Source organism: Aethina tumida, chromosome 1 (genome assembly GCF_024364675.1).
Source record: "Aethina tumida isolate Nest 87 chromosome 1, icAetTumi1.1, whole genome shotgun sequence".
NCBI classification, from domain to species: Eukaryota; Metazoa; Arthropoda; class Insecta; order Coleoptera; family Nitidulidae; genus Aethina; species Aethina tumida.
Genome location: NC_065435.1, coordinates 79,399,388 through 79,421,427, shown reverse-complemented (window position 1 = coordinate 79,421,427; position 22,040 = coordinate 79,399,388). Strand labels below are relative to the sequence as shown.

At 32.6% G+C, this 22,040-nt stretch overlaps 4 protein-coding genes across 5 annotated transcripts; 2 read left to right on the top strand and 2 right to left on the bottom strand.

Annotated features, from left to right (window-relative positions):
- Nucleotides 1-168: 168 nt before the first annotated feature.
- LOC126265257 (non-structural maintenance of chromosomes element 3 homolog) lies at nt 169-1,302 on the bottom strand. The gene is made up of 3 exons (XM_049965967.1): nt 921-1,302; nt 670-862; nt 169-616 (listed from the first exon to the last, which is right to left on the bottom strand). The coding sequence occupies exons 1-3, from the start codon at nt 1,191-1,193 to the stop codon at nt 276-278; spliced, it is 807 nt and encodes a 268-aa protein (XP_049821924.1). The 5' UTR covers nt 1,194-1,302; the 3' UTR covers nt 169-275.
- Nucleotides 1,303-1,416: 114 nt separating this feature from the next.
- LOC109604918 (uncharacterized) lies at nt 1,417-6,538 on the top strand. Its single transcript, XM_020021473.2, has 5 exons — nt 1,417-1,654; nt 1,712-2,037; nt 2,096-2,225; nt 2,280-2,487; nt 2,547-6,538. The coding sequence occupies exons 1-5, from the start codon at nt 1,614-1,616 to the stop codon at nt 6,411-6,413; spliced, it is 4,572 nt and encodes a 1,523-aa protein (XP_019877032.2). The 5' UTR covers nt 1,417-1,613; the 3' UTR covers nt 6,414-6,538.
- Nucleotides 6,539-6,612: 74 nt separating this feature from the next.
- LOC109604914 (coiled-coil-helix-coiled-coil-helix domain-containing protein 10, mitochondrial) lies at nt 6,613-8,308 on the bottom strand. Of its 2 annotated transcripts, none has more exons than XM_020021468.2 (3): nt 8,161-8,308; nt 6,870-7,255; nt 6,613-6,808 (listed from the first exon to the last, which is right to left on the bottom strand). In XM_020021468.2, exons 1-3 carry the CDS (start codon nt 8,217-8,219, stop codon nt 6,798-6,800), a joined length of 456 nt encoding a protein of 151 aa, XP_019877027.1. In that variant the 5' UTR covers nt 8,220-8,308; the 3' UTR covers nt 6,613-6,797. The 2 variants fall into 2 exon arrangements, with proteins under 2 accessions (XP_019877027.1, XP_019877028.1); XM_020021469.2 differs by lacking the exon at nt 8,161-8,308 and adding an exon at nt 7,555-7,736.
- An 11,506-nt stretch (nt 8,309-19,814) lies between these two features.
- Nucleotides 19,815-21,262, top strand: LOC109604916 (cylicin-1). Its single transcript, XM_020021471.2, has 8 exons — nt 19,815-19,904; nt 19,951-20,088; nt 20,140-20,196; nt 20,257-20,400; nt 20,484-20,597; nt 20,664-20,771; nt 20,833-20,976; nt 21,053-21,262. Exons 1-8 carry the CDS (start codon nt 19,863-19,865, stop codon nt 21,206-21,208), a joined length of 903 nt encoding a protein of 300 aa, XP_019877030.1. The 5' UTR covers nt 19,815-19,862; the 3' UTR covers nt 21,209-21,262.
- The last annotated feature ends 778 nt before the right edge of the window (nt 21,263-22,040 follow it).

Sequence of the window (22,040 nt, the reverse complement as noted above, 5' to 3'; positions counted from 1 at the left end):
TTATTTTTGTTCCACCTCTATAAGTTAATTTATCATTTAAATTCATTTTAAAGAAAAATTTTATAATTTAGAGGTTTCAACACATTTCACAACAGTTCCACCAACTTAAGTAATATTACCAGAAATCACAGCATAAATAACCCTAAACAAATTATTAAAACAATTCAACTTGTATAAAATTTTATTAGCTAAACTTTTAAAATAAAATAATATATATATATATATATATATATATATATATATATATATATATATATATATATATATATATAATTTTAATACTCGTTGTCTTCGTCGTCATGAGGTTCTTCATTTTGAGTAATCTTAATATTTTTAAATTGTTGTTGCTGTGCTACAGAATACTGATAATCCCATGTTTCAGGAGATTTATCATTACACATTTTGCAAACAAATTTGAGTACATCCATTTTAGATATTTCCTTCTCAGACCGTATGCCCCACATATAATGTAATTGTTTGGTTACTGTATCTTCCTCAGTTTGTAAATACTTTTGTTTGATGAAATCATTTGTGATACAGTCCTTAACACTTCCGAATACTTCATGACTCACATTCACGTCTATGCCCAGTTTATTTAGAAATCCAAATAAAGAAGCTAAAACAGACAATTTATATTTATTATGTTAATAATATGGTGTAATTAATTACCTTCTGTAACAGATTCAGTGGACATGAAAATGTGACTAAGAATGAGCAACAATAATACCTTGTTTGCATCATCTGGTATTTCTTCATTATATTCAGAATCTCTCAGTGCACTAATTTGTGGTAAAGCATTACTTAGTATATAACCCTTTGTTTGACTTGTAGCATCAACTGCCAATAAATTAAATCCATAACACTAAAAAAGAAGCTGTTATGATAATATATAATTGAAGTGTTAAATGTTTAATACTTACCGTGTGCAAAATACTAATAGTTTTTTCCATGACTTTCTCGAAATATTTACCATATTTAAACATGACGTTTTTAAGTATTTCTTTTTTTCCAATAAAGCAGGATTCAGCTCCTTTAAACAATATGTACCGAACAACATTGTGTGCATATTCCAGCAAGTCGGCATCACTGATATCTGATTCAGCAAACGCACTCGTAATTGTTCGCTGTGATAAACCTTTATTGACATGTCTTGTATTCTTAGTTGGTTGTGAAAGCGATGATTTCCGTGACATTTTATAGTTCAAATCAAATAAAAAAGTATCAGTAAAGGGCTTCCAATAAATTGTTATTATTATCAAAAAGTTTGTAATGTTCTGTTACCTTGAAAAATTAGTAGTTCAGATATACTGGCGCCAAAATAGTATTGTTAATGAAAAGTTTGTAAAACATTAAAAGAATAGTAGTTCAAATATATTAGCGTCAAAAAGAATATATTTTTATCATTAATGAAAAATATATTTATTTTGGCGTTATCAAAAGTATTAATGACGTAAATTGAAAACAACTGAACATACTATCAAAATATTGTTAGTTGAGAGTCCTAGGTGTTCTATGTAGCTGTAACTGTTATAATGCGTAGTGCAAATACCTACAGTGAGTGAGGTTATACAAAATTAGCATTGTCGAATCCACACAACCTTTAAATATCGACAATGGAGAAAAGTCCTGAACCTATCAAATTGTACAGATTATGGTAATGTTTGTTATTTATAATTTTATAAATATTAGTTATCATTTAACATTTTTGTAGGGTAACTGACTATCCCGAAGACTTCATGACCAACAAATCTCTAGCCAAAACTTATTTTCGAAAATTCGGAGTACTTAAAAAAATCACCTTTAGAAAAATGTCCCGAACAATAATTGCTGAATATGATAGTGAAAAAAGTTTGCACAATGCTTTACAAAACGCTGGTGAATATAAAGGCCAGCATTTCACTGTATCTACAGAGAAGAAAACATCACCTGGGAAAAAAAAAACTGTTTTGAACAATCCGGTTCGTTATACCGACGATACAGATGTACAAGCGGAACTGGATGGAATGGCTGGGGGTCCTTCTATCACCAGATCAAATGGTATGTTATTGATTTAAACATCATGTACTGAAAATTGTACCAAAAACAATAATTTTAGTTGATACGTCTAGAATCTCAGAAAAGTTAATGAATAGAATGGCTCCAAAATTAAAAAGAGTGTGGAACAACCTTGAACCTATAACTAAATTAGAACTACCAATTAAAAAAAGGACTGTTGAAAAATCTGGGTAAAACGTGTGTATTGTAAGTAGGGACATTAATTAATTACTTGTATTATTTAGATTTACTGCAGAACAAATTGAACTGATAAACAGGATAAAACAGCAAAATACAACAATTGAGGAAAAATTCAGATGTTTAGATGCAAGAGATAAAATCATCAGAGTACTTTTAAGAAAGAAAAACGTCAAATCAAGTGGTCCTACAGTTGGAGAGTGTCCCGACATGTGTCCAGAGAAAGAAAGACTTATGAGAGAAACCAAACATCAGGTTAATATATTTATTTACATTATCATAAACATAAAAACATGTATTATTAATTAATTTAGGTGGCACTGTATGAACAAGAGGGTGGACGTGGCCTGGTTCCTAGACTGGCTGTAAAGCAGTATTCTCGAAGCTCAGCTGATCAGGAAGCTCCTCTTCCTTTCGAACTTCGCCCCGTAAGTGTCTTGCAAATGACTATGGGCTACTTGCTGCATCGTATCGTTGAATTGTGTGAAAGTCCCGATGTGAACGTAGGCGACTGGTACCACTTTCTGTGGGACCGCACCCGGGGTATTAGGAAGGACATCACTCAACAGGAGATGTGCTGTCAAGGATCCGTCGAACTGGTCGAACAATGCGCCAGATTTCACATTCATTGTTCAGCCAGACTGGTTGCAGAAGAACCTGCAGTGTTTGATCAGAAGATCAACACTGAAAATCTAACCAAATGTTTGCAAACTTTGAAGTACATGTACCACGATTTACATTTGAAAGGCGAGTCTTGTCCCAACGAAGCGGAATTCAGAGCCTACATTATTTTGCTCAATTTAAATGATGGCAATTTTATGTGGGAGGTACAACAGTTGAAACCTGATATTCAAAGGTCGCCAGAAGTAAAATTTGCCATGGACGTGTATTCAGCTTTGGACAAGAACAATTACGTAAGGTTCTTTAAACTCGTTAAAACAACCACATATTTGAACGCATGTGTTTTGATGCGATACTTTGTCCAAGTTCGTAACAAAGCTTTAGAAACTCTCCTCAGGTCTTACTCAAATAGATCTATGAGCGTTCAATATCCGCTCAGTAAACTCGTGCGCGTCCTCGGATTCGATGATGCGGAGTCGGCTGCAGATTTTTTCATCAGTCATGGGTTGAAAATTGAAATGGATACATATTTGATCTTGGACCAGACCACATTTATAATGCCTGAATTTCCCTACACTCTAGACAGATCTGATTTGATAGAGAAGAAAAGGTTGTCTTCTGTTGGGGAGGTTATCTGTGGAAAGCCCCTGCCTCCAAAACTGTATGAAACGCATATTCCACAAAACAGTTTTGATGAAAGAGGATATCTAATATTTAATAAATATATTAGTGAGGCTGATATCCGACTTGAACCTAATATTGATATGTCGCAAGACGACAGTAATGAAAGTAAAGGTTTATTTATGAGAAAAACAGAATCACCAAAATTGCAACAAAAAGAATTTACAGTGAAAACTGGGATTTCTCACAAGCCTGATGGTACAAAGAACTTCTTTGGCGATGGTGGCTTCTTCAATATGAATGCAACATCGTATTTTGGCGACAAGAAGCAAGAAAGTTCGATATTTGGACAAACTGATAAATCACCATTTGCTAAAGACATTTTTCCACAAACAAAAGGAACAAATTCTGTTCTCGGCGAACAATCTGCGTCCTCCAGAATGCCTTTATATGAAGAACAGGCGCAACGAGCACCCAGTTATAAAGAACCGTCCAAAGAAAACATATTTTCTAGGCCAGCAGGAAGTCAGTCAATTTTTGGTACTTTGCCATCAAATGCTTCCAACATTTTTGGAGGGAATTCTTCAGTACCTATTACAAAAACTGGCGGTTTTGCATTTCCAATCAATATTTCAGAACAAACCTCTACAGGAATGTTTGGTACTTCGTTAGAATCCCAAGCTGCATCCAACTTACCACAAATTAGGATGCCTATAACCCCACCACATGAAAACACAAACCATTTGAAAACGCTGGATGAGAAACGACTGTTGGAGCAGAAGATGTTGAGAGAAAGAGTGGCGCAACAGCACTTACTAGTCCAGGAGCGCTTAGAAAAAGAAAAGGAAGAGCAAAGAAAATTAGAAGAGAGACGTAGGCAAGAGGAACTGAAAAGGAAAGTTGAAGAAGCAGAAAGGTTGAAAAGAGAAGCGGATCAACGACAACGACAAGAAGAACAAAAGCGACTATTGGAGGAAGCCAGACTCAGAGAAGTTGAAAGGTTACGTGTTATTGAGGAAGAGCACAAACGTAAGGAAGAGGAGATGCGTCATCTAAGATTGCTCCAGGAAGAAGAGGAACGTCAACGAAACTTAGAAATCAGTAACACTGTGGTAATGGTAATCTCTGACATGTTGCTATCGGTCGAAAAGATAGTTCACACACAGTCACTACAGAAAATCAATAAGAGAATCCGAGATCGATTGCTCAGAGGCATGTTACACAAATGGAGAGAGAATGTGGTAAAGAATAAAAGAAAACGCAAAGCTGTTGACAATTGTCCTCTGTGGGTTGGCACAAAGTCCGTGCGACAAGAAGCTAACGAGTTGTATTCATACAATCAGGATTTGACGTTGCAAATGATGCGTAGATACAGATTAGGCAAAGCCGATGATATTAATATGCTTGCCGAGGAACGGATAAACAAGATTAATCTTGTGAATTTAACCTACACGATTTTAGCCAAGCGTTTTTATGATCTCGGCTTGAGTTTGCAAAAGAACATTTTTTGGAAGGTTACCATTTCACTACCAGACGAGCAGGAATTACATAATGGTTTAACAAGGATTGAAGAGACGCTCGATAGCTTCTTTCAATGGAAGTCACAAGATGGCAGTAAAATTCTTATCGATCATTCAAAGGCTTATTCGCAGAGCGTTACATATTGTATCGAGAGGCAACAAGGACATGAAGTTAAGAGTCATGACTCAAATGGCATTATTTTTATCGCCGATGATTTTAATACCCATGTACAGCAAAGACTCATAGAAGTCTTGAAGTGTTATGGAGTATTTGTTAAAATACCAGTGGTAATAGTTTTGCAGAAGTACGATCCTCAAAGTCAAAACAAACTGAAGGCTTTAATCACTGAAAAGATCGTCTCTGATTATGTAATTTTGGTAGATTATTTTGTGCCGTATAATTTGATGGGAGTAATTGAGGAGGGACTGATATTTTTAGCTAGCAAAATTGAAAAACCGCCACCATTAGAACTGGACACTTTCAAAAACTTCATTATGAAGCATCTATGTTTCGAAATTTGGAAAAAAGCCAATAGTTTTGCCAAATGGAACTCGAATTACAGAACTTGCCTAAGAAATCCCAGAACTGTGATAAAGTTGTATAATGAAGGGTTGGGGAATATAAGAAAAATTATTTTGAATAAGGCTTGCCAGGAGTATAATGCTTTTCCAGTCATTTTCAAAAAGTATACTAATAATGTACCGGATTTCTTGCCTTGCAACTACAAATATTTCCCAGACTTTTGGACAGATGAAAAATATTATGGAAGATTGGGGAAACTTTTGGACAGTCTCAAGTTACCTGATTATGATTTTATATGGCCGCCAAAAACGCAGAGCGAATTGGAATTAAATGTTTTAAGTTATTGTGAAGAAGTTTTCAAGGACTTTAACAAAGTATTTTTTAAAATTATGAGTGTTTTATTGAGATATTTCGACCCTAAAGAGAATTTTAATGACGTAAAATGTGTTATGTGGACAGATGTGGTAGAAGTTCTTGGATTGGAACTGTTGAACCAGTTAGATTTGTCTTTGAAATGCACCGAATATTATAATAAATCTGTTTTTGAAGAGTATGTGGTTGTGTATGATGCAAATATTTTGAATGACTATCAAAATGGCGATTGGTATTACGTAAATAATCCAGTAATTAAATCTACAATAGAAAGAGAACTAATCAAAGAGCAGAATAAACGAAGTCCTATTAAACAACCAATATTGGATGTAAGCACTGAACTGGATATGACTCTAGAAAAGGTGTCGAAATTTTTAAGTAAAGAGAGAGATACCCCAAAAATGAAACAAGACATAGCTGAATTCAATGCAATGGTAAATGACTTGGAAAGCAGTATACACATTCATAAGAAAATATCTTCGTCATTTGAAAACACTATTAAGGGTATATTAGAGGATGTATAAACTACATAACATTTAAAACATCAATTTATTGTAATTAGGTGATAATAATAGAATTAGTTAATGTAATTTTTTAATTGTAAAATATTTTTGCATTGAATTTTTAAGATTAAATGATAATTTTTTTATATTGGTTTTATTTATTATATTAAAACTAATTTTAATTAAATTGCGCGAATGATTCGTTGAATAAAACATGAAGTAACATTCATTTGAAATTTATTATTACATCTTCCTTCATAATCTATAACAAAATATTTTGTTCAAAATATAATAAACAGTAAAAAAAATCCAGGAACTAAGGGTATAGACCCATGTCTGCTTTCAATCTGATCTAAATAAAATAATGTGATCTGAATAATACTAAAATTAGCTAGTACTACTACTTTATGCAACATCTGAAACAAAAGTAAACAAATTAGTATAACTCAGAAAAAATGTGTAAATAGAGGCACTTACTGTATTTAATTTTGCACTGCTGAATGGCCTCATTAAATCCCTGGCACAAGGTCAAGTCAGATTGTGTGGAGGCACACTGTAAGAACTGCTTGATCTCCCATGCGCAAGGTCCAGCTGGTTCATTTTGACCAGCACCTGCCTGGGCATATTGCTGTTGTGGGGCTTGTTGCTGAACTGGGGCAGGTGCTGGTTCACTAGAGCCTCCGCTGAACATTCCTGTAACTGCAGCCCCAACAGTGTGGCCAATTGCCGAACCAACAGCAACACCACCAGCTGTGGCGGCCATTTGACCGAAAAGACCGGGACCCTGAGATGGGGCTGGAGCTGCTTGAACAGGAGCTGGGGCCGGAGCCGGTGCGGGTGCACGAGCTGGCAAATTGCCACCCCTGAAAACAATAAGGGTTTTTGTATAAACATCTATGTTCATGTATTATTACATGTGAATCACATGGGACTGATGTTATTATTTATGTGATTGTAGTTTAGTATTCTGAAATGACAATTTCAAATATTTATTTCCAATTTAAATTGACTCGAAACTTAAAAACTGTATATTCAGAAGTGCCATAAAAGTAAATACGAATATTTAATATCATCTAATTACAACATAAAATATACAACCTTTTTGTAACATAAATCGAAAATTTCCACACTTTTTCATTGACATAACCTAAAAAAATCTTACCTTGAGGGTGATGGAGAAGCACGACCACGTCTTGGCATGTTTTATTGAAATTTAACTAGATCACAACCTTAATAAACAATTATCACAATAGAGCCTGCTTTCGCTTAAAGATTTGAGGTACTATTACGTAAAAATAGCCCCTGGTAGCTGTCTTATAAACGTCTGATAATTTCTAGAAAGTTTCCGGACGTTCTACGCATGACGTTAGCTATTTGTCTAATGTGTCAAACAAAGACGGAACATATCGATCATTTCTTGGATAAATTTTATTGGAACGTCACAAGGGACAAAGGTCGCGAAACAGGGGCGCAACCAGGGTTAAAAATATAATCCGATAGGATTTATTTCTGTTTTTGCGATAATTTGCGATATGTTTCGTCACATTGTTGTTGTTCCAAATCATGATTAGTAAAATTTTTATGTAAATAACTACACGTGTAATTATTTTGAATTGTGTTTCATATCCTAATACGGAACTGGGGATGTGCCAAGGAATTTTTTGGCTCAATCTCTCTTTCTTAAAATCAGGTGACATCGGATGATGTAAATATTTGTTTGTTTGTTAAATTTAACAGATCATGTGAAAAATTATACTATTATACTTACGAATAACTCCTTCTTTGTTTGGTAGCGGGGGTAGTAGCATTCTTCTGTTGGCGTCCCATTGTACGGTAACGAATTTGAAGGAAGTGTAAAAAGACGTCAGTCAATATTTACGTGTTTGTAATTTTATATAAACAATGTAGTTATGTATTTTTTATGACAGTTTCCCTGAGTTCGTTTATTGTTTATACAGGGAGTTATGAAAAATACTTATAAAATCAATAATATTAATAAGCAAAAAATATTCAGTGCATTATGGTTAATTATGAAATAAATTTTAAGTATGACACCACTTTAAATTTTTTTAAATTAAAATCTAGGTGCGACATCTACTGAAACTGAATTTGATATTAAATTTCTTTACATAAAACCATTTATTACAGAAACCTTTAAACATAAATATGTTAGTTATTTATTTAGACACTAGGTGTCAACACTTCATAGTATTTAAAATTTATGCTTTATCGAATATTAAAAATTACAATTAATTAATTATTAAACTAATAGCATGTTAATATCATGCTAATAGCCATCGGCTAGATAATTTGATAATGCACCTTGAGAAATTTAATTAACTCTTGTATGTTCACATGCGAGGCAATATTTAATATACAATTTCGCAATGTTAATTCAACAAACTTCAATATATCAAACAAGTAATAAAAAATGATTGAATAGAAAGGACTTTCACTTTTGTCATCTGTTCAATTTATTTAGAATCCTCGAGAATTTATTTACTGATTAAGTTATATAAAATTCCACACTCGCTGCTGCATTCATATTTACGCTTACAGACATTGTTTATGTTCACAGGGACCTAATTTTTCAAATTTACGCCAGAGACAAGTTACTCTATATTAGCATTTACAATATTTAAAAATTAATTTTATTTTTTACTTTAATTTAATTTCAATTAAATATATCGTATTAAACATTATATATGTTTGTTTGTCATATGATTATCAATCACTTTATGATGCTAATAATTCATAAATTATAAAATAATGAATCTGAATTCAATTAATATTTTAGTTCGTTTTTTGCTTTTATTAGAAATACAGCAATTTCTGTTCACATATTTATGGAACGTCTACAACAACATCCTACCAATATCAATATTCGAACAGGAAAATGATAAGAGGGAAAAGTGTACATAATAATGATTAAATATTCCAACCGTACACCATTTGAATAGTTATCGGGGGCATTCAATTTTCTCATTTAAAAATCAGACGTCAATCTTGACGCGATTTTATCGTTTATTTAAACCTTAATGTGCCCATATGCAAATGACACATCTCACGTTTTATCAATACCGATTACCTTCACAGAAACAGCTTGAAATGTGTTAAATATTTATGGGAGATCCTTGAAACCGCGATAAACCATTATTAAAATATAAATATATATAAACGCCGGTTTCATTGTTTTAAGGAGGAGGTACCGATAACAGCTTAATTTATCATTCGTTTCTTCACAATCGTGAGTTTCCCAACATTAGTTTCTAATAATCTTCCATTTACGTCCGTTCCACGAAACATGTCAACGTCCATGTTCGGCATTTTTTTTATAAACCGTGCAGAATGTTAAACGGCGATGAGTTCACCGTTATGTCCGTAACTTCGCCGGCGTTTTATACGTTTTCGACATATAGAGACGATGCATTACCACTTTCGACGCTGTAACACACCCACAAATACACGTCAAATATTTCTAGTCCAACCAGTTGCTTCAAACCAAATGGTGTAAATCAGAGAGTCTGTTTAAAGACATTACAGTCGAGAGAAGCATAATGTTGTTAACTTAGAAAATTGAATGATTCATTTATTAAATTCAAAATTAGCATTTAATGAGTCATTGGTTGATTAAACATTGAAAATGTTGCGAAGTTATTTAGTAACTGGAGCCAAATATGAATGGATTGTTGGTTGGTTCTGTTTAAGGGAATAAAAATTAATTGGCGCCACAGAAGGTTGAAGGAAACATTTTGTGTACTAAATCTTGATTGGACCAGAGTGTTTGTTAATTTTTATTTAAAGAGATTATTTGTATAATTTTAAATAAGGCTCAAGAAATTATGTTGACGCAGTATATATGATATAATATAATTATAAATTTTAAAATAATCTTCTAGATAATTATGAAGTTCATTTTTATATTTTAATTGTCTAAAAGTATATAAAATATTTCGATTCGTTTTATACTGAATAATTTGAATGTAAAAATATTACGATATTATTATTATTGAAATACTCATCTTGAAAATTAAAACAGGTCTATTTGGAAAAATGTCCATCTTGTAACGTGACACTCCATACGTGCAAAACATATGAATTTCAAGATTAAAAAATTATGAACCACTTAAAAATAGGTAATTGTTGAGTTAAAGCACAATAATTATTTATAACTCTGAAGACTTCTTGAAATAAACACATACAGTGTGGTCCATTTATATTTAAAATTTAATTTTAATGAAAAAAATTGATTTTGTAATTTTTTATAAAAAATAAGTTTGCTATCAGATTTAAATCCAGTGGATCCACTTTCAAAAACTAAATAGGTATTATGTATCATTTGATCTCCATTTCTATTTGAAGAAATTTGGAGGGTTTGCTATGTTTTTAAGCCTAAAGTTCGCCCCCTGACAAACAAACAGCTTGTAATGACTCGCTCCACGCTTTCACTAGACCACATTGCAAATACAGTGTGGCCCATTTGAAAGCGGAACTCCTCCATAAAATTTGTATTTTTTGTCCGATTACAACGTATGTAAATGTAAAGCATGGCAATAAGTACTTATAGGCATGAAAATTGAAGAAATCATACTAGCAATTTTTTACTGGATTAAGCACCCTCTGAAATGAGTATATACCCAAATTTCATAAAAAACAGGCATATAATTCTGTGGAAAAATTGAAAATCATATTTTTCTTATGAATTAATTTTTTAAAACAATGGAATAAACAGTGAAATATTGAAATATTCTATATTTATATTAATACTCTTAACACCCAAATTTTATTTACTTACACTAAGTAAGTAAATTACACCGTTTAGTTCAATACATTTATTATATCTTTTTATTAAATTCGTAGTTATACTTCTCAATTCTTCTGGGTTAATTTCCGCACATAATTCATTAATTCTAACACGAAGTTTTATGAATATTAGTTTAAGTATAGTATAATTAGTATAGTATTATTAGAATAATATTCCAATATTGTTGAAAAATAGAATAAATTTTGCTATTTTTGAATTTAATCCATAGACTACTTAATTAAAAAAAAAAATATTCAAATAAAGAATATAATTTTTAATTGTTTTCAGAGGGTGGTTAATCCAGTGGTGTATGTTAGTTAATTTTGCTAGTAAAATTTCTTCAATTTTGCCTAAAAAAAATAACCAGGAAAAAAAGTAGAAATTTTATAAGGGTAGAATTAAACAATTTTTTTTTTAATAAATGTAACAACAGTAAAATCGTTTTTTCATTTTGTTTTTTAAACATATGGCTTCAAGTCAAATTTATTGATTTTAAGGAATTTTTTATTTTATGGGTTTCTAAGAACATTTGGAAATAGAAGAAAGAAATGGAAACATTCGTGACTTAATATAATAAATTAATTTTTATAATAAAAATGTGCATAAGTTTTGCGTTCTTCAACACTCGTATAACCCTCTGATTTGACTGAACCCCTAGACGATCAGTCTCAGGAACAAAAATTACTCCCTTATTTTTTCATAATGAGTCTTTCAAACAGATTTTTGCTACTATTAAAATTTCAGTTTTAGTAATTAAATTACAGCTCGTACTCTTTACATAAAATTATGCTTCCTGATCAACTAAATTAATTAAATCAGGATATAATATATGTAAAGTGAACGAGAATATCAGATATGGACCTAGTTCTGTGAAAGATTGAACAATATTCCGAACATGATTAATATAAATAATATTACATACATATTAGTAATCTGAATTACGTATTTGTAGAGTTATAAATACTAATTTTTGCAAGTAATGGATCAAAATTCTAAGAAGTCCAAATACTTTGAACTGTTTGGATTGTCTCTTTACACAATCCATCAGCTGATTTACCACAATATATTAATATTTTGGCTAAATTTGCGACGCAGTTTCGTTATCACACTTGTGCATATCTGACCTCAAACAATTCCGATTGATAACAAATGCCATTTATTTTTTTACTATGTACATCAACGTGAATCTACCGTGAATTAAAATTATGCAATTATTAACATATATTGACTTTACCAAAAATAGACAAATGTATATAGATGCCCGATACCCGATAAGAACGTCGATATGCGTCAAGAACATGAGAAGGCCCGTTGTGGGAACCAAATGCAGACCACGTGGGGAATCTCGTTTCCTGTCATTTCCGACCGAGCATGACTCATCTCAACAGTCATAAAAAAAACTTGAAATCTACTACTAGACGCGCGATATCGCCCGCACGTGGATCTTCGGAGCACCACGTGGAGTCAGCTCGTCTTATTGATATTCCAGGCAGAATTTCGCCGCTCAATGTCTTTGGAAGATCATAGCCCGTGTCCGAAATTCGGACTCTGATTAGCGGCCTCCAAAAACGTTTAATCGTTTATCGAAGGTCTGCACAGTTCGTTACACTTATAAGGTTACAAATGTTATGTAACGACATGTAAAATATTAGTTGTTTTAATAAAAAAAAAAACACAGAAAATGGCGATTCCCATATTCATAATTGAATATCTGGTTTCTGGGCGATGTAAAAAAGGAAAGTTTTTGTTAATGGATTTGTTCCGAGAGGTTTTGTATTACTCAACTATCAACTATTTTTTTGCAAATCCTTAAAATATTCCACGTTACTTCCACATCTTCTCTTGCCCTATTGGAATTTTACAAAAAATGCTATCTATCACTTTTAAAAACACATTTGGAAACTGATTATTTAGCTACCACAATAATTAAGTTTGATATTTTCTAATCTAGAAATAATATGTTTGTAACTGATATATTTTTGGTATAGTTGCAAAAGTGTAAACTTTGCAACAAATTTGCACATTTATATTTGATTCGAGTGATTGATAAGTACAAATAAATAAATATTATGTTATATCTCACGTCCGGACAAATACTATGATTTATCTATGTTTTTCTTTTTTAATACGTGTTTTCCATTGATAAAAAGGATACATATTATAACCACAAATTATTACCGTTTTAATTAATCAATTATAACCAATTTCTCTAATTTATATTACGCAGTTAAATAGAAATGTTGTTGAACCTTATATGATGTTCATATTTTGACGTAAATATATTGTCGTTTATTTTTAGAGGTTTACAACATGTCAAATAAATAAATTCGGGAATGTGGAAATACACGTGTTTACAATATTCACGGAATTTTACACAATCCGAATCGATAAATGTTTCTCATATTATTTGTTCTATTTACGTGATACGTTTCTTTTATTTGTATTCAACGCAAAATAAGTCTGATTAATAAATAATAAGTTTCTTAAAGAATCTCATTAGAACACTGTAACATAACACGTTGTCTTGGTTGCCGAAGACTGTGACGCCCAACGTGCTGCCATCTCTAGAACGCAAAAGTTCCTAATAGCAAAAATGAAACTAATTTAGCGAATGTTGACATTGAATCGCTTGGACACGGACACAAATTTCACTTTCGCTTTCTTTCAGTCGAATTATCCTGGACCTAGACACACAATTCATGTTCGACGCGAATTCGAAAATTTATTCATGGCCCACCGGTGGTTGGAAACGCTCGGGTCGGTCATCAAGGTGACCGACTGAAAAAATTACGTTTCCGCATGGTGCGGCCTGGTCAGACCGTTGATCTGAATTATTTATTGATCTTATACGGCATTTACAAGTGGCCTCTGTGTTATTGCTGACACCTGCCTGTTTTATCGTTGAAATTTCTAAAATATAAAGATTTTAATTCGTCTGACTTAATTTTATTAACCGTTTGAGATAAATGCGAATTACACAATTGGATGTGCGATTTGAGTTACTTATAAGAGAACCTGTTTCTTTTTATGTCATAGAAGGTAGTTGAAATGTTAGTCCCAATTAACGTTGAATTACCATTCACTTTATCCCCACGTCTATTCAATCCAAACTTAGGATGTTAACAGTTTTTTTTTGTTTGTTCTGCTTCGGTCATTAAAAGATATGGTCGGATCCGGCGGGCGCCATGTATGTGAAAGTGCGTTTTTTTAGGTTATTTATAATTTATCTTAGGATTGGTAGGTACTTTCATTTTTTAAATGCCAAAGCAAAGAAGCCGCTTAGTTTAAACATTAATTACATAAGAAAAAATATTTTTACTTTCATGAAAATTAATATGTGTTATATCTACTCGTGTAAATGTAAATGTAAATGTAAATTTCATCAGGAAGACCTAGAGTGTTAGTGTTTTGTGGCCCTAGGTAGTGTCACCCTCTATGTGTACTTACATTCGTCCTCTCTCCTTACCATGCAATACCCGCATTCAGATGTTATAATTATAATGTTATACGTTGCTTTCCAAAGATCTTCTTCTTTCCTTTTTTTGGCTAACCCCTTCATTTATCAACAGTGTCTGAAGTAAGTCCTCCCTAATATATATCCACTTTGTGGTTATGTCCGAGCCCAGATCGGCATCTAGAGGTGTCTTTAAAAGATTTTCCCTTCTATTCTAAGGTAATGTTGGGAAGAATAATATGCAATTCCGGCAAGGGGTATTGTGAGATCACATCTTGAGTATTTAAGTTCTAGCACATCACAGCCTCCTGGGTGCACTCGAGTGTTTGTTTATAAGCGCTTACTGCTATTGTAAATTTTGTGTTAAATGGAAAACTGAGTTAGTGTTAAAGACGTGTATCTTGAATTTCGAAATACAGTTAAGAACCATTATTAAAACTTGTTGAATTGAAATATACTTTTAAATAAAATCCTTGTCCGACATATTTAACATAAATCTGTTACAGAGCGATGTAAAAAGAACAAAAGACCGTTACGCAATGCAGTTGCAAATTTTAATTTCATTAATAGATTAGCTATTCATTGTATAGTGTAATGTAAATAGACTTGAATAACAGAAATATATTTGAACGGAAAGTATTTTAGACTTGTTTGTTTTTTCCGTTTCGATTTTTTATAATTGTTAATAAGGCGACTAATAGTTGTTATGACCTGTGCCAAATATCTATGTAAATTACAGAATCACAGAACCGTGTAATACAAATTCTGTTATTTATTTACACTATGTTTAATGTCTAGACAATATTTACAGACATTAATTTTGGATGATTTTGATCTAATTAAATATTACAAACCTAATGAGCTTCAAATAAATTTAATAAAATTATGGTTAAAAATAATACTGTTCTGTCTGTATTAACAATTAATATTTGTTTACAAAATTATTTGTATGCGTTATTCTTAATATTGATATATGTATATATATTCATCATACTCATACTTAACTTAAAAATTAACTGCATTTTAATCTAGAAATACCACTTAAAACTGATAGAAACTAATAATTCATAAACTTCTTTATGAACTTCCGCAATAAATTAATTTATATCCAATACAAATTATTAATTATATTTATGCAATCTTTCCAATTAACAGTTTTACATCTACATCTGCTAGTTAGTTAATTAAATTTCTTATATGATGCTATTTTGTAATTGCTTATCAAAAATACACAGAAAAAATATTTGCATAAAATCCTTGAGTGTGGAAGGTTAGTAAAGAAGGCATAAAAAGAGCTATATGCATAAAAACTAAGTATTATGCTTGCCGTATAAATGCATATGATGGAATAAGCAAAAGGCATTGTCTAATAAAAAATAATATTAATATTTATACAGGTAGATAATTCTTACTTAGGCTTATGTTATTTTTATGATGTCACATTCCCTGTTGGAATAATTTTAGAATACAAATAATATTTATAAAGAGCTGACGTGTTTGTTTATTCAGGGTCTCTCTAACACAGTAGTTATCTAACGTAAGTTCTCAGTAAATTATAGGAATAGAACAAAGGTGCGAAATAACTCTCAGTCATAAAATTTAAAAAACGAAACCGTTTACTTTCGTCTGTACTTCATTAGCACTATCACACAATTAAGTCGTGAGTGGAAGTAAATACCCAACGGTAGTAAATAAATATTTGTAATTTCGATATTTAGGTATCTGTGCCAATGTTACATTCGTCCCAATTTTGCCGTCCGATGTCGAGAATCACTCGGTAATGGGTAAAAAGCACCGCACGTCTTTCCTAACAACGATAAAATCGAATCAAATCTATATCGATGTATTCAAGTCCCGTCTAAAATAATATAGGTTTGTAGTTGCACAATGTCAACAACATTACCATTCCATCTACGCAACCGTTGCTCTACAAATATGGCAGAAATGGTATCATCACAATGCGGTGTCCGTAATGAAGACTCCACGATGCGAATTCTAATTGCATCTATAAACGAATTAGCCGCATTTTCATTATCACTATTCCTCAATTTCTTTATTGCAACAAACGTCATGTAAAGTTGGTAACAAGTTGTTACTAGCAAACAACGAAACCACAATATTGAATATATCTGTCAATCTGTGAACGCATCATCATTTTGACACTTAATTTTGCGTTGAAGGTTTGAGCATGGCAAAAGTTAAAACCCATTTCATGCGTTTGTGGAACGACTGGCCTGAAGTAGTAGGGTCCCATTTTATGGGGTTAATGGGATTGGTCTTCATTGGTACCAGTATTAAAATGTATTATAAAAAAGATGGCGATCACAGACCACATAAAATGGAGTACACTGTCATAAGGCACGATGATCCAAGAGCCAGTTTGTATCAGAAGATGTACGATAAGCTCGATGGAGTCCAGGAGGAAGAATGCGAGGAAGACGAGGAAAATTAAGAATCATCATCATCATCACCATCACCATCAATATATTGTTCTTTAACTATTATAATTTAGTTCAAAAGTACAAACATTTATACCATATTGATTAAAATGCGATAATAAAAACATTTTTACAAATTGTGAATATTATTAAGCCCCCAAAATACCTACGACCTATATTCAGACAAATTAAAATAAATTAATTAACATTAACCTTTAAATTGTCACAAATTCAATTAATTACCCGTTTCCATTATAAATTAATTGCACAGAAACCGTCTCCTGAAACTGAGTTTTTGCAATTCAATTACAGGTATTAACCTCCATGCCTTTAACACAAATACGATTTATTTTATTTGAATTTACTGGACGAATGGGTAATTTATCAAGGCCTCTTACGGAAGTAAGCAATCAAACATTTTTTTCGTTTTGTGTGTATTAATATTAATCAAACAACTAAATGTTTACATTAATAAGTGGTGTACAGTACAATTTTATTTACTTTTATGGAAATCGAAAAACGCCATTTTACCAATTTTTTTGTTTTAGTTAACCTTCAACATTATTTGGACTATTTGTTTAGTAATGAACCTGACATTTAGACACTTTATAAAGGTGAATTGGACAATTAAATCGTTTGAGTCGCAGACAATCTGTAGTAATTTTTCCCACATAAATATTTATGAGAGCATTTTTTAAAATGATGCTGACTTTTATCAATTTATCAGAGCACGACCGACTATTAATTTTATGTGATTTATTTATAACTACATATGTGAAAATATAACCAGATAATTGAAAATGTGCTTGAACATGGGGGGGGGGGGGGTTTGTTGATGTGTACTGTTATGCAAAAATACTTGAGTCATGAAATCTGATTCGACTTGATCTAGAATCAAATATTGATAAGTTGCTGTACGTACAACAAAATGAAAATTAAATTTGATTACTCGTATTCCGATCATCATTAACTTATGAATTGATTGATTAAAAGGAAATAAATATATTACTTAACAATGAAGTATTAGTCAAAGAAGCTAAAGTGCAAACAAGCTTTGTTTAATTAAAATTTTGAAAAAATAAACTTGCAATTTTGTCAGGGAACCTTTTATCAACACTTTATTAAGTATGTATATAAGTATGAATATATTTTTTTCTAATGTAAAAAATAATTCAACCCAACCCATGAACTTTGACTTACTCTATTTTCAATTAAAAATTGAATTTTGATTATTACTAAAAGAATATATGGTATGTGCTATACTAGGTGTGGTCATGATTTTCGTTCGAGAGTTTCATGGTGACCAAAACTCCACTGCCGATGAAGTCCGTAGCGGCAGGTCCTCCGATGTGATCATCATGGCAAACTCTTCGTGGACTTCGCTGCAAAACGGCACACAAGACCATCGATTTAAGGCTTCAATTGCTTCCCCATCCACCTTATTTGCCAGATTTAGTTCCATCGGACTATTATCTCTTCTCAAACCTCAAACAATGGCTCATGAATAAAAAATTCGTTAGTTGTTAGTTGGATCCAAATAAGAGTACCTATTAATAAAAGACAGTATTAAGCGGTACAATGGTACAACGGAGGTTGAGAAATTATATTAAGTACCAATATAAGGAAGTCAAGAAAAAACAAATTACCATTGCCATAGACAAGACAGAAACCACACAATCTGATAATATTGATTCGCATCTAATTCACACTTAACAAATCGATTATCGCATTAAATAAATCGAACTTCACACCACCGACCCTTTAACTGGGTAATTAGGCGTCTGAATTTCCAGTTGGTTTGTCATTGTTTATCTAACCTGAATTTAGTTTGGCTTTCCTCACCGTTTGTTCCGAAACAAAAGACAAATTTCGTCACTCACGCATGTTGGTTTGATTCGTTTTTAATTTCGACCCGTTTTATGATTTGCTTTTAATTGTTTGGTTGCAAAAAATTGAAATTAAAGTTAAGTAATCTTGTAGATTTTAGAAAACTAGCGTTGCAACACCCAACTTGCTACCTGTATCATACGCTTTTTTTAATATTCCTGAACTGATAAGGTTTAACCGAATGCCAAAAAGATCGATTGCATGTGCGTTATGTAAGTGAAAGTTTCACATTTCCGACATACTTTCTCTGGCCCGCGTATTTTTAGCTCATTTCCACTCGGATTATAGCAATGATATTCTTCAAGGAGTCGAAACTGGTCCACAATTAACTGATGACACAAAAGGAGTTTCACTTTTTTCAAGCTGGTTGAATTTGCATAACGAAAACCAGAATCTTCCTTTTCTATCTCGATTAATTCAGAGGAAAGTAAATTTTGACTACCGAATCCTTTGATCTCCTTTGATCTTAAACAATAAATATATTTAAATCAAAAAATAACTAGTTTTTTCGCCTAATTTATTGCATCAAGCCACCGATTAATTCGTTTGTTTAATATTGGCCGATTGAAAAAAATTGCCAATGACCCGGCCTACTAGACCGCAGAAAACGGTGAGTCATAGGATCAGTGTAAGGTTAGATACAAATTACAATTTGTTAAAACGGTTCAAATCTTTGTGCAATCGTTGGTTATCTTGCTGTTAATCGCTTCGCATCCTGCAAAGGAACGATTAAATCGGAACGTTTGTAAATAGTCACGGTTAAGCTGTGGGTTAAGCAGGGGTCATGTGTCATGTGTCATGTCAACTTGACAGCATATGTCACACATCTAAGGAAATTATCATGGAATCAAACACGTAACGGATAACATTAAATTATTTCGTGAAGAATGAGTTGTTTTTCAGATGTTCAAAGTTTCTACATTCCGCAGGTTAGTTTAAAATTTAATGAGTTAAAAAGTTATCGTATTGTTGTAGGGATTTCGAGACGTAAAGGATAAATTTAATTTGAAATACAATGCTAGAGAATATCTAGATCAGGTGGTTTCTTTATGTACCGCCCCTACTACCTTAAACAATTACAACATTCATTTTAATGATCAAGAACAAGATGACGTGAGGTATAATGAATTTAAAAAATAAATTAATATATTACAAACATTCCAGAATAAAAAACCGAAACGTAAAAATTCCAAGTCGAAGGAGCAAGTGCGCAGTAGTACTGTTAGTACAGTCTTCTCCTCTCGTTGTAAATCTATAAATCTATAAATCTATAAATTTTAGGATGATGAAGAAGATGGTCGTCACATGATAACAAAAGATAAATTAAAAAGCAAGGCAACGCCAAAAGAAAAAGGGGGTAGAAGAAGTACGCAAGACGAGGAGATGGTAAAAACAGTGGAGCGTAGACAAAAATCCTCTTTATCCGTTAGTATTACTTAATTTTAAAATTAGAGCAGAATTTCCAGAATACTGGTTAAGCAAGTTCAATTTTTCACATTAAATTTTAGGACGATTCCGACGACTACATTAAATCAGCATTCAAATCACGCAATAGAGCAAGCTCGTCGGCAAGAAGCAGTTTAGAGGATGAAAAGTCCTCAAAAAAATATAACGTCCCTTTTGTTAGTAATAATTTTAAAATTGAACTGAGAATTTGCAAAATTTAGCCATAGTAATTTAAATTTTAGCATGGTGCATATAATGTCGATCGTGAGTCGTCAGGCAAAAACGTTAAACGAAGAAGCACTTTCGATGAGGATGTGACTGTTATACGTACAACTGAAGCAGATGCATCAGTAAAAATATATACTTATTAATAAAACGAACAGAAAATGTTCCAACGTTCCAATTTTCCAGGACGATACGATTGACGTTTACACACTAATCACGAAAGAGAAATTAAGCGAAAAGGCTGTACCAAGAGATCCAACCACCAGACGCAGTACACTCGACGAACAGATTCTCAGTTTAATAAATCCATCGAGATACTCGACAGACTCTGTTCGTATTTATTACCGAACTTGCTTAGCTTGTGATTTTGTATAGGTGTCAAATTTCACCTGGTCGATTTTTTCAGGAATCGAGTGGATTGGTGATATTGTCCAGGGGAAAGTTGAAATCATCCTCGAAGAGTAAGGCCAAACGTAGCAGCAGTGATGTGAAGTCGAAAACTCTGAAAGATGCACAAGCTGGTTCAAGCAAAGATGCCGAGAAGGAAAGCAGGAAGAAATGATGAAATTTTTTATTCTGTTGCATGTTTGCTGAAATAAAACTGTTTAACATCTTGGTTGGGTATTCTAGTCGAAAATCTAAAATGGTAGAGAAAATGTTGCGTAACAAGAAAGAAATATTAGGTCAAAATCGAATTAGAAACCGTGATTTTTCACCGGCAAGCGAAATGTCTGCAGTAGCACGGTGACTCAACCCACGCCGCGAGTTGCATCATGGGATACGACGTGCGCAAGTCATATTTTCGCGATTGAAAACTGGTTCCACGTGGTTGTAGCATTGTAGTAAATTATTACGGAAGCGATGAATGAGGCTACGAATTTATTTTTAAGCGGTCGGAACGCGGGAATTTTTATACGATTCTACGTCTGTCGATTTCCCATAATCGACTTACGCTTGTTTGTAAATTTATTGGATTCCCCGACCAACTAAATGTAGTGCTTCTTGCTTGTCAGTAAAAATAAGTCTTTTCGATAAACTGCAATTGTAATGGTGAAACTGTATATTCAAGGTTCGTTTAAAAAAAAAAAACTTGCTGAAAAAATCCAAGGTTAAGGCGTTACATAATCTTTATTGTGTTATAACTCAATTAAAGCAGGTGATGTTTTAACCATTTCGATGGGTAAGATCTCAACAGAACTGAATGGAAAACGTTGCCGCACATTTCTCAAAAAATCAACAATGGATGCAGCGTATTTATTTTTAAACCAACTGTTTTCGTACTGAATCAGAGTAATGAGCGAGGACATCCTTGGCATTTGAATTGCGCTGCCAAATTGTGTAACCGTGCCACTTCATTTAGTTGGACTATTGTCAAAAACCATTCGATGCACCAT